The sequence below is a fragment of the Semicossyphus pulcher genome, unplaced genomic scaffold (assembly GCF_022749685.1).
Source record: "Semicossyphus pulcher isolate SPU_LCO1_2020_fin unplaced genomic scaffold, fSemPul1.0.p SCAF_22, whole genome shotgun sequence".
Taxonomy (NCBI): domain Eukaryota; kingdom Metazoa; phylum Chordata; class Actinopteri; order Labriformes; family Labridae; genus Semicossyphus; species Semicossyphus pulcher.
In genome coordinates, this window is record NW_027211696.1 from 13,375,619 (window position 1) to 13,389,233 (window position 13,615).

Genomic DNA, 13,615 nt, shown 5'->3' on the forward strand with positions numbered 1-13,615 from the left:
GTTTAGATCCCTCTTGCCTCAGCCAGCCCTTCACCATCACTATTCATGATGATAAACATTCAAATACAATCAATTATTTGAGGAAAGTACAAGGAAAAATAGCACTCACCACTAAACATCTCCAGACATAACACATAAAGGCATACAGCCATCCACATCCTCTACATTCATAACAATACAAAGTTAGAGGCACAAAGAAGACGGAAACTTTAACTTATGTAGACAAATCGCTTCTGTAGACCATTCTATGAAAAGTTTACATAGATAGAAACACTGAGGGGAAATCGCATCTGCTGGATTTTCAAAATAAGATATTTCCTCTTTATGTTTTTTATGCCTTTTTGTGCATATGTTTTCCGGGGTTGTCGTAAAATATCTACATATAAATAAATACGAAGAACACAAACATGACTTAAGAGAATATATCTGACATGGAGTAAGTTTTGGGCTTGCTTTTTTCCACTGATGCTGTAGCTCAGATTGCCCTGCTCCTACATTATTCACCTTAACTTCCCTCCCTTAAATATCAACACTGACCCACTGAGTAAGAAAAGCTCAGACACAAAAAAACAGACGTTTTCTGACTGTGCCGTGAGGCCTCTCCTGTCCTGACAAGTCTGCCGCTGCTGCTGCTGCTGAGGAGTTCATTGTCTTTCCTGTGTGACTTTATCATAGCCTCGGGGAAGGTATTCCACTCCTTCCACTCCTTCCCCTCCTACACACACGCCCACGCATTCCCACAAGTGCACACACACATACAGAAAGCACTTCGCACTTGTTATATGGGTGTGGTTTCTGCTGTGCAAGCAAACGCACAAGGGAGCAGCAGGCATAATGACAGCCAGAGTAAATATGAACCCTTGACTCTGGAGGCCTCGGTTTGATAAGTGATTAAACGCTGTTGATGGTGAGGGAGGCTGCGAGGAAGCCCCTGAAAACATGTAACCAACTCCCTGTGTCAGTATTTTTAACATGCCTCTGCTTTCACGAGTGCATCGCAAGCGTACAAGCTGACCCAGATCACTCAGAGAACGCGGATCATTTCAGTCAGATCCATTATTCATACAAAGACGACAGGCCGCGCCGGCTCTGCCTTGATTTGCAAGAGACATAATGTACATGGATGCTCTTTAATGGCCGGGGTAATGTGCAGCACTAAATATGCAAAAGCAATAGTCAGCAGTTTTCTGAAATAAAGGTTAAATCAGAAGTCCTCCTGGCAGTTCTTCTTCTACTGCACTTCTTTAATTTCCTGCAATAAGAGCACGTTTTGAAAGGGGGGTGGAGGATAAGAGAAGAACTAAAAAGCAGCTTCTTTCTGTGCATTAAGTCCAGGTTTCAGGACGCCCAACAGGGGGCTCTGTGCCTCCATTTAAGCTGCACATAATCTCACATCATTTGTAACTGCATGTCAAATTCAAACTCAATTTAAAAATGTATGACCAGCTCAGCTACACGCTTTCCTGGAGGAGTCCCTGCATGTACTGACGATGTAGAGATCACACAAACGATGAAGGAAACTGATGAAAATCTCACGCTGCAGGCCGAGGAGACACCCTAACCTAACCTCACAGAGGAATGCATGTGCACAAAGTAGCCTTGATGCTGACCTGTGGAAGGCACTGGTGAGCTATGACGGGCCTGGACAAGATTTGAGAAAAAGTAGGCTTAAAACAATTTTACAAAGAGGATGTAGAAGAGAAATTATTCCTGGAAAGACGCTGCCCTGTGTGCCGAGATATATTATACATGAAATGTGCAAAAAGGAAAACCAAAGATGCACTATAATGACCTCCACATGTACGTCTTTAACATGTGCTGAGAAAGAAATCTGCACAGAGAAACTGAGCACAGGTTCGGTGAAATACACTAAAAGCAAAAAACACTTCCAGCCGTCTGCTGCTGTAATTTAATTATTCAGGCAGTCACATTTAGGTCAAAATGGGATTTCTTCTTGAAAAGGAAAAAGACATGCATAAAAAAAAGTTAAGTTCGGTCATGTAACAAAGTCCAGAAATGTGCATAAGACACAGATGATCAACAATACATGTGGGGGCCTTGAGCAGCTCCTTTAGCTGCAGACTGAGACACCCACTGCAAGAAGGAGCTCTCCTTCATACCCACTGCTGTCAGACTCTATAACACCTCATTATAGTGTAATAACTGTACTGCAACCATCATCCAACATTCATACTACAATTATACATATTCTCCTTTCTAGTTCATCATGCTATGCAATAATTCTGTGCAATAATTCCTGCTACGCTGTGCAATGTTACAGCAATATTTTGACCCTGCATATCCTTCAACAAGGAAAAATGTGTGAGAATAGTTTCAATTATTTTGTTACTGTTATTATTTATATTGTCATATTTTTTATTGCCACCTACTTTTTGACCTTTTAATTACTTGACTACTTTATTTAATTTGCCTGTTTTGTGAGCTGCTGTAACGAGTAAATTTCCCCTGCTGGGGATCAGTAAAGCGTATCTTATCTTAACATGAATGAAGGCAAATGTAAGTCTCTAAAGCTTTAAACAGTGAAATAACAAAAGGAAAACATGATTTTATAGATGTCATTATTGTTGCAAACGTGCCCTTATAAAAAAAAATATTAGGCTAAATGACCAGAAGCTGTATCCTGGAGAATATCATCTTTTAATGTCATTGTGAAACTCATTGTTGATTCACATAAACAGTGCTGTTGAGGGGAAGTAGATAGTCGCAGCCTCGTGTTCCACAGGGAATGAAGAGGATTAAGTAAGTAAATACTGTTGTTGAGCATCCGTTAAATGAGTCATTTTTGAGTCAGTTGTCTGTTATGGCTGATAATTGTGGCTTTTAGTCTCTAAACTAACTAAGTGGAATGCAGAGTCTCTGTATTTCATTAGCCCACTGAGATCGATGATGTGGTCAGAAAGGATTATGAGATGACATGGAGTACTTCTGTGAACTAGGTCACATAACACCCAATAAAGCTGTCCTTCAGTGGTTTCATCTGCAACCATTACCTCCTGCCTACTTCTGTAAACTATAAATCTGGCGCTATAATTTCCTTCGCAATTAATAAAGTTCTATCTTATTTGTTTTTTTTCCATCCATGTATTCATTGTCTATCTGTATGAATGTTCCTTACAGTTGTTTTTATTTCTCCCACAAATGTTTATAAGGACAGCTAAATAACAGGATAGGTATATGATGGTACTATCTGCACAAACCACTCAATGTTTCAATGAATGCATACAAAAGGCAAAAAAAAGAATCTCGGACACTTTCCAGCTCTGCATCAATGCAACACACTTAGCCCACAGTAGCATACATCTCGCCCTGGAAACAGACAAAAACACACTGGTTTGTTACAACTCTTTGAATTGAAATTGAAACACGCCCATCCCCTTGTTGACAGATTGACGTGGCTAATTCCTCACGCTAGGGGGCGCTGTTATACTAGACGAGCGCTCTCTCTGCCCGAGTCTAGGTTCAAGACACTAACGTGTGTGTGTGTGCCTCTGTGGTGTGTGTATCCAGTGAAAATTACCCGGAGACGGACTGGGAGGCAGTTTTTGACCGTACCAATGTGTGTAGCTGGTAAATATATCACATTAACCCGGGCGGAATCATCTCATGGACACAACAGTATATCGAAAATGAGGGAATAATCGGAGGAGACACAACGGCGAAGCTCGTCTGTAGCTAACGTTTTGTTGAACTGCGAGTGGGAGCACAGCTGCTGGCTACGAAAATGTCGGGAAAAATAGAGAGCAAGCAAGGTAAGTGCTGCCCGGGTGGACTCCACCACACCGCTCGAGCTCGGGATACTGTATAACGGTTTCCTCACGCGGGGTACGGATGGAACGTGGGGTGTTTATGGACCATACATTCGTTAAATGTGGCTCTGAATGACGTCAGACGAGTATTTTCACTGTAAATGGTGGTTTAATTGGGCCTCATGGATTGTTCTTTTCTCGGCTATCCAGTTAAAATAAAGCGTCACCGTATCAGCTAGCTGGTGTTAGCTCATGGACCCGCTGGAGCAAATGGCTTTTTTTATACCATTTCAACCTCATGCTGACTAAAGGGGCAAATTATTAATTATGCCTACATGATCAATTCAGTCAGATAAATGTCCTGGGTTAGATAGCAGATTTGATGATATTTAGGATATTCTATAGCTTACATTGTAATTCACCGGCAATTTCAGCATTCAGTCTCAGTTCAGCGGCCGAAAATATTTCCTACTATGTTTGAAAGCATCACTATGACAAAAAAAAATCTCAGCTTTTCACTCGGGAAGAAACAGTTTTAATACATATAAATACTGAACATGTCGTTCTTGAGAGTGTTTTAAGTGTCTGCTTCACAGTTGACCGTTTGCTAACATCCACCTATTTGTAACGGTTGCTAGTAGCAGCTAAAGGTTAGCTTTTCACCAGCTAACGCTAGCTACGTTGTTACCTAGAGTTGTGATGCGTTCACGCCCAAGTCTGTCCTGTGTATTTGTGTTGTGTTGATTTCAACATTGTGCACGTGGCATTTTTTGTTGCTTTTTTACCCATAGAGTGCCTATGTCTATAAAGTGTATTTATATAGCGCTTATCACAAACATTGGACACAAAGTGCTTTACATTGACATCACATACAGAGATGTAAAACATGACAGATACGATGGGCATATAAGCCACACAAATTAAAGCGTACAAAGTTTAAAACATCAACGCCAGATACATCAAATAATAAAATAAACAGTGCATTAACAATATGTTGGTTGATTAAACAGGTATGTTTTTAAGTGACGTTTGACAGATTCAGCAAACCGCAAGGATGTGGGCAAAGCATTCCAAAGTTTGGCTGCTATGTCCTGAAAAGCTCCAGTAGCCTTTTTATTTTTCATGCAACTTTAAAGACATATAAATATGGAGTATGATTGGAAACAGGGTAGTCTCGGGCATGCCTTTGCAAGGAAACTTTATACCCTCCAGCTACACTTGCATCCCACTCCACCAGCTGTCTCTCTGCTTCGCTCTCCTGTCCAGTGATGCCTGCAGTAAATTGACACACATACACACACAGGGGAGGGAGTGTCATCCACCACTAGCTCAGTCATTCTTCATAGGCGTAAAAGTTTCCGATTCCTTGCGTGTCATGAAGACTGATGACTTCATATGGTCACAGCTAAATGAAAACTCAGAAGCAGTTTAGTGTTTGTTTTTTTCTACGATTCCGCTTCAATAATAAGTCAAGAGCAAATAAAGGCGTCTGTGTGTATTTAGATGAAGGCTCAAATCCATCTCCAGCATCCATCCTCTTATGTGGTCCCCGGGCTCTCCTAGTTGTGTTTACCGGCTCATTTGTTGGCCTGCTCTCCTCTGCATGTACCCATCGATCCCAAATTTATACCCAGAGGACACACCATACGCTGGATTCCACTGAAATGGAAAGAAGGGCAAAGCTGAGGTCTCATGGCAGCACTGAAAAACTGTGCAGTGTCAGTGTCAGCCTGTTAAGCCTTTCCCTCAGAGAAAAAGAGTGAAAGTGTGTGTGTGTGTGTGTAAAAAAAGGATTGGAGCTAGTGTTTAAAGGAGCCTGTTGTCTATGTGGGCTGTGGAGACTGTACAGTAAAAGGGACCCGTTTTAGAGCTTGACAGATGGAGATTAATTCACTGGTGCCTCGAGGAGCAAATTAAAAGGGAAAAGATTTGGAGAAGGCGAAATACGGTCCATAAGTAGGGATTCCTGCTCATGGATATAGTCCTGGGTTACAGTTTAAAACGTGATATGATACGGCAGAGATACAGCATGCAAATGGTTACCATAGAGCGTGGACTAAGCAGCACTATCAATGCACACATGGACACAAAGGAAGACTTATAGCTCGTGTTTCCTCTAGAGTCACTAGCTGCATCAACATACTCTCTAATCACCATGGATATTGGTCCCGCTGTCACTGACTTGTTCCCTATTTGGGGGTAAACACCAACGCACTCTAACCTCTTAAAAGTTCCTCTACACCCACGTGCGTGTGGAGCGTTTGGGTGTCACCGTCCCAGCCGAATCACATGGGTGGTTCTTTCATGTATTTCAACACTGAGCTCAATATTCTGTATACACACCCGTGTGACTTCATTTCTCAGGCAGCACGGACTGTAATGCTTAAACAGATTCTGCGTGTGATGGTGTTGCCCAAAAGCATGCAGTGCCTAATGAGCTGCTTTTGAATGGACTCATGAAATGTTGGATTGTAAAGACTTATTTTTGCTGTTCAACCATTCCATATTCTGATTCTCCTCCTGAGCTCTTACTCAATTTCACACTGTGTATGTTTAGTGTTTGTATTAGTCTATTGTAATGCCTTTAACGATCTAATTAGACGCCCTGGGACATATCCACTGTTGCAGTTGTAGTTGGCAGTCACTGTTGCCACATCCTGCAGGAGAAACAAGCCCAGTGGAAGCATCTTGCTGTGGAGCCGTTGACTTTGATTACTCTGAGCAGCATGCGTGGAAATTAATTACGATATAATTTCTTTAAATATATTTCTATGTTTTTCCTATAGTCTGAAGTAACTGCTCAATTTACAGCTGTTAAGAAAGAGAGTCACAAAGGGGGTCGACATTTGCTAGTTCTTGCAAGCAGGAAGCACTGCTGACTGTCACCTGTGTGTTGGAAAGGAGAGGGGTGGAGGGAACCGGTGGTGGACGGATCTTACAAAAGGACATACAGTGTTTTAATAACATTGCCAAACATCTGCTCAGGATTTTTCAAAATATATATTTTTATTATACCCCTTTCCCATCCAGGTTTTTCAGACCCGGGAAGACCGATTGTCTCTTTTCCCATTGCCAGTGGAGTATACTCCTTTCGGTGTCTTTTCTGCTGCATCACAAACGCGCTGCAAACAGGGTCGCGTTGTCGCCTTATTACTTCTTCCCCTTGGATCAGAAGACACTCTCTCTAATCGCGGTCTTGCCAGTGTTGCTGCATCTTGCACGGAACAAACAACAAATTCGGCCTTGTATGTTGTTCTTCTGTATTTAGGCGACAGCAGAGATTAGCGTGTCGACCCGGGTTTTGTGTTCCCATCAACGCTGATCAAAGCCGATCTGAATGCCGATTTTAACCCCATTCCCACTAAGCAAAAAAGACGGGTGTTAGTGGGTTTTTTGACCAGTGGGAAAGGGGCTTTAACCAGGTATTGTGGGGAGCGACAGTAAAGGTACAGTGAGCAAACCCAACAACACTTTGGAAATAAACCCAGAAAAACCTCAGCCTGTGACTACCAATGTTTTTAAGCCCCTTCCAGAAAAACAAGTGCAAAGTCATCATTGTTGGAAATGATACACTAAATATAGCACCCTTTAAATGCTCTATCTTTGTTGATATTGTCACATTTTCCATTGAAACTGACACAGATCTTCAGTTAAGCAAACACTTTTAGCTCCAACTTGTAGCATAAACCCTGTGTCCACTTTTCACGGAGATATTCCTCTTGAAAAATACACTCAACAAATGGCTTTACTACAAATTATAAAAATTACAGTTACTTATTCTTTATTTTACCATCTATGACATTAGTTTTATTCAAAAGATAAGTAGCTTTTAAGCTTAAATAACGGTTCATTTCTTCCATGCTGTGCTAAAAAAGTACTGTACCATGACCCTTGTAATAGCATATTTATAAAACCATGTGTTTGTACTCATGCATGGTTCTTGTGCTCACATTTGACACTTTGTTGGATGCTTGTAATGCTGATTCTTTCCGTGTTGTCTGATAAACCTTAGAGCTAGAAACGCACATATAAACACAACTAGATGACTAAAAGCCTAAATTGAGACTGCAGTCGCAATATGTGTATGTCCTTATTTTCCCCACAGTGAGTCTTGGATTGTGTCACAACAGTTCTGGCATGCCAGTGTTGGTAAGAAAATGTGTGGGAGTAGCACAGTGTTTTATAATTAGCCTGCAAACGTGTCTCTTACTGGACAGTCAATGGTAGTAGCCAGCTGCAGCGGAACTGATCCATCAGTTCCTTATTTTAGGCTCCTTGCCCCCTCTTGCTTAGTGTGGGAGTGTGTCTCTCTCTCTCTGTGTGTTTGCCTTTGAAACGGTTTAGCTGCAATGCAAAGAGTTTACTCTCCAGCATTCCTGGAGTTAACACTGAAGTGTAAGTCATTTTGATGGCTTTTGTGTTTGCTAAGTGGTTACTGCACCACTTCAGGCTGAAATATCTTTCTTGTCTGGCGTACAGAAATAGCGAGACCCACATGCCTTAGTCACCAAAACTCTGAGCAAGAGCTGAAGCAGCCGTGATTACAAAAGGGTTCCCCTGACGATTAGGTTGAGCACATTGCTGATGAGTGATCCCACTGTTGCACACAGCCAGCTTCGCGTCTCGGTCTGACATGCTGCAATTTTGAGGTTTGATGGCAGAAAGCGTTTTACCCTCCCTCTCCCGCAGAATGAGAGGCTTGCTCTTCCCGTATAGGTTTAGCTGTGTTGTAATTAGTTTTTTGTATGTGTGCCGTGTATGGGAAAGCAAAAAGAGGGAGGGAATAGAGCTTAGGGAAAGAAAGAAAGAAAGGGGGTGGATGGGAGTTGAGTCTCTGCACAGTGAGAGATTCAGGCAGAGAAATGGATGGATTACATGTTGGGTAATGGCTGGAGCGCGGCTATCGATGAGCAGTGGAAGGCAATCGGGTCTTTGTAACATGAATATTTTCAAGGCCGCTGCAGACATCTTCCAAGGAGCCAAAGATGGCAGTTAAGCTAGTTGTAATTCAATGCATCTTCCATTTACAGGTCGTTTTTATCCTCTCCGCTTCCATCAGTTGCTCTTGAGACTTCTGTCTCGGAGGGGTTTGTCTTATAAGATGTTGCTTCACTTGATTTCTCTGCCGTGCGTTGGCCTTCATGCCAGAGAGCCGGCCATGTATTCCTGCAGACGGCCTGGTCAGTTCCATGAACATCCACTCTCAAGATAACTGTGGGTTGGGCCCTCTCCAGGACCGGTGATGACGGCTTAGGCAGCTTCACTCTGACGGTCTGTCCAGGATTAAGTTCTTCCAGACGTGTTTAAAATAAGAATTATTTAATAAAGAAGAACTCTTAAAAAGCACTTTGCCTCCTCGGTGCTATTTGTGGATCTTTCCTCTCAAGTGCTGACTCAAGACAGGATGATCATGCGGACCAGTAACATTGTGACTAACTCTCAGCAGTGCTATTAGAGTGATAGCTGTGAAAATGCTAGTCTGACCAACAAGTCGTCAGAACACAAAGAGTGACCATCAGTAGCACTCCTGGATCAGTATCTGTGTGGACTCAGACCTCTTCTTGGATGGGGAATATAAGCTGGAGGAGCCAGGCCTCCTCAGAGGACACTGACTCATCCCTGCAGGGGGATCTAGATGAGGACACAGGTAAAGACAAACTAATACAGCTCTTCTCCTAATGCTGACATGAGTGCATTGCTGTATGGTGAACAAGGTTGGAGCTGAGAAACGGCTGGCCGACATTGGCAAATAACAAAAATTTTAGTGCATTTTTGAATATACATATTAAAATATATGATTTGATAAAGCTGCTAGTTTAAGGAGCTTCCTGAAGATGATAGAGGCCTGAAGCTACCAGAGCTAAATATGTCTATGAAACATTTTTAAGGCTGTATGTTTTTCTTTTTTTTGTAAACTAATTTAATGGAAACTTGTAAGCGAGCCGAGCTGCCGCTCACATAAGCTCAGCTTGTTTCTAGGAGTTCCGCTTGGTTATGTGTTAGGACCCCTTTAGATTTGATCATTCACAAGGTTTATACGAGTAGCAGAAAAATCCAAATTGGTGTTCTCTTCTTGAAGACAAACTGAGACGGAGATTAAACCGGCTCAGTTTAAAGACGTGTCAGCTGAAGGGGCTACTAGCCGAGCTGTCGCTAACATCCATAAAATTGGTGACGTATTACCATTTCTCATCACGAATTTCCTCATCTTTGGAGGTTAATCCCTTTCGTGCCCCTCAGTCCTTTTGCCCTTGTTGTTGCAGGAGACATCTAATTAATTCACCTGCAGCTCAAACAATGCTTTGCAGTGAAAAGTGGGTGTGTATTCCTACATGCACTTCGCATGCAAGAGAAAACCTGGCTGTTGTTGTCCAAAGCTTGTCATCAATATTGTGTCAATTTTTTATCAAGACCCCTGATTGAAGTCGTTTTTTGCCAGCCCGAGTTGGCTACGGTTTTTACTTATTTAGTCTTTTGCATTCTATTATTGGTAAATAAATAAATTATAATAAAACAGAAGCAGCTGGATGTATCTATTGTCCACTATTCAAACAGTCAGAGGAACAGGCATTCAGTGAAACATAAATGAACAGAATAGAGACAATATTTCCTGCTGAAAAATATTCTGTTCGACTCAGCAGCTGGTTACAGAAGTTCCATCCACTCTATGAATATATTCAGTAGTTTGTCTTTGTGTGAGATAAATGCATGCTTGCATTGTGTTTTTTGGGATGTGTGCTTCTTTGTTTCTGGCTGCTGTTGCCAGTTTTGGAGCTTTAATGTAAAATAGTCTCGCTGGCAGAATGAAATGCAGGGGACATTCCTCGCTGTGCTTTTTGTGTCGTGTGGCTTTACAGAAGGTGCTCATTTGCTCCGCTGAAGCCTTGGGCGGACCCAGCCCAAGGAGGCTGCTCTGCAGGGCCACAAGCTGCCTCTCCGCCTTATCACCTTTTAAAAGTATGTGCGCAGAAGCCATAGCTTCTCTAACAGTATCTCATCAGGTGAGGATCTGCCTGTGCACCTAGGTGCTGTTGTTGTAATCCAGTTACACAATACCAAAAAATTGGTTGAGTATACCGTGGGGCGTCTTTAATCCCACCTCACTGTGGCAGCTTAGCCTGTTTGTTGACCCACATGTTGGAGCTAACGCTGTTTGATGTATGAATGTTTTCAGTGAGTTTGTGCCTCTCCTGTTAAGCCGTGTAACACATCCACCCTGGTGAGCTGGGAGCTCATGGAGGCTCATAATTAAGGTAGTTGAGTCCATCATTGTGTAATTACACAGCGCTGAGCGCCATAATACCTTGTTTTGAAAACACACAGACTGTGGTGAGTTCGGACTAATAAACCTGTGCATTTCGGTCCCGTGCAGTATGAAAGTGTTTCAAGTCTGATCTGTGTGTCCCTCGCTGTGATGGCTCTCACTGGGGACGCTTGGAGGAACAGAAGGACAGCCTGGTTGTATAGATGAGGTTTCAGTTCACACACAATGTTTTGAATTACTATAAATAGTCTTTTCCCACAGTTAGCTTAACTGCAGTGAAGATCCACAGTATCGTCAAGAGAATGATTCACATTTTCAGATCCCATAAAGCCCATTCAGCTGACACTAATATCAAAGCAGATTTACAAAAGAGGCAGCTGTGTTAACTAATATCGCCCTCGCCAGTGTTTATCTTTACACGCTGCTGAGATCTTGTTCAGGCTGCCAGCACTTTTGCCATATCCAGATTGCATCGACATTGATTTCAGTAAGTCTGGACTTAAGGAAAAACAACCCACGTGAAATGAAAGTGTTTGAATTCAAGCCACATTTGGTTTTTGAGTTCTACAGATGCATCTTCGATCTGACACCCTGAAACAGCTGAAATCCAATTTCAAGTTTCTTCTTAGCCAATCGCAACGTGACACACAACAACAACGTCAAATCAGACACCAGAGAAGCCAAGTACAGCGGACCAGAGCTGCAACTTGACAGTGCAATTGTTGGGAGCGCTACATGCTTCTGCATTGGAAAGCCAAGTCACCAGCTTACATAGATACTGACGCCCAGCTCTTTAACCACAGCAACCCATGCAGATATGTTAGTGATGTCTAGGCGCACAAATCAGATCGGATCTGATCCAAGACAGAGAGTCCAGACAGTCTGCTTTGATAATCTGATTTCAGATTAAAGATCATTTTACCAAACTCAAAGTCTCCGGAGACGTCCCAGACATCCTCTGGATGTTTCTGCAACAAGTCAGTCGCAACAATCAAATGGACCTGGTTGTTTAGGCGAACTGAAACTCCTAATGTGAAGTGTACTACTGTTTTACATTTTCTTTCAGTTCTTGTTTTGTATTGTTTCATGTTTCGGCTTGCTAAAATGTGTTTTTGTTGCTAATGTGTTTGTCCAACTTTCATTGCAGAGCTACAAGTTATGGAAACAATGTTTATTGCCCAAGAAAAAGTCTTGCATTTATGCACAACCTCTGATAGCATGCCCATTTGATTGAAGTTACCCAGTATTAGGGATAGACCGATTATCGGCCTTTTTTTTTTTAAATTTTATTTTGAAATTATTATTATTTTATTTTTTTAATCCGACAGTCGATAAGAGATCAATTTAAAACTGGGTTATTTTGGCTCTGATGCATATGCTTAAAGGCATTTAAACAAAGTTAAGTGTTGGAGTTTGTATTATTCAAAATTTTGACGCCAATATTTTCACTTTTACTGCAAATGAATATGGGCTTCAAATATCGGTTATCGGCCTCCTTGACTACTAATAATCGGTATCTGTATCGGCCCTGAAAAAACCATATCGGTCTATCTCTACCCAGTATATCACATGGTACTCTAAGGCACTTGCAGACTACCATGAATACATTACAGATGCAGCAATGGCCACCACTAAAGAATGAAAAATTATCCGTCTGCGTGCAATTTTCTAAGCAGCCAAAGTGTATTGAGCAGCAGGGAGGGACTCAGAAACGACAAGGATTTCAATAGCCGAGGGAAAATGTGCAGGGTTTTATGTCTTGTGTGTGTCTGTGTGTATGTGTGCTAATGTTGAGTGTGTCAAATCAGTCAGACCCCAGGGTGGCATGGCTGGGTCAGGGAGCTGGCACACAATGAAGGGGATGTCCCACAGTTGCTGCCAGTTTCCGATGCCAGTCTAAATCAGGACCGGAGACAGAAGCTGACATTGCTTGCAAACGAGTCGTTGTCAAGGCAGATGTGGGCGTGTGAGAGTTTGTGTGTGTGAATGTGTGTGTGCGCCTGTCTGGTTACATAAATGATACTGAATCAGTGGTTTGATGTCATTTTTATCAAACCCAAACATGACATGCTTTGATGCACACGCAATGCTTCTCCTGTCGGTGGTTATGACCGAGCCTGTAGCCCTGCGTCTGCCTCCACTGACCCACTTCCTCTCTGGATGTTCCTCCTCTGTACATCCTGAACGACAGTGTGTGTTTTTAAAATAGCAATAAAACATGCAACATTGTGGTTTTATGAGCTCCCAAGGAAATTGTAAAATACTCTGATTTAGTGAATGAAATTGCTTCTGCAATCAGTGATTGGTCTTTCAGGTTTCATTCAGCACTTCACATTTCTTCTATTCCATCTTGCACTGCTCATGCCAGAATTCAGGCCTTTCATATTAGAGATTCTTGTGTTCTTGTTTCTCCCTTGTGCTAAATTGTTTCAACATTTTTGTTTTTATGAGTTGTAAAGCAACACATATGGGACTCTAGCATCCCAACATATTTTGCACTTACCAACTAAAACCATCAGTAAAAGGGGAAAAAGACAAACAAAACAAGAGCAATAATTAAGGAAAATCCTCTCCATGAAATGTG

General features: G+C 42.1%; 1 protein-coding gene across 4 annotated transcripts in view; it reads left to right on the forward strand.

The window, feature by feature from the left end:
- The first annotated feature begins 3,533 nt into the window (after nucleotides 1-3,533).
- The window catches only part of rapgef1b (Rap guanine nucleotide exchange factor (GEF) 1b), a 57,971-nt gene continuing 47,889 nt past the window's right edge, over nucleotides 3,534-13,615 (forward strand). For all 4 annotated transcript variants that reach the window (XM_069673192.1, XM_069673194.1, XM_069673195.1 and 1 more), the window contains exon 1: nucleotides 3,534-3,770. In XM_069673192.1, coding sequence (XP_069529293.1) covers nucleotides 3,743-3,770 — 28 coding nt within the window. In that variant the 5' untranslated portion in view covers nucleotides 3,534-3,742. The remainder of the gene's footprint in view (nucleotides 3,771-13,615) is intronic.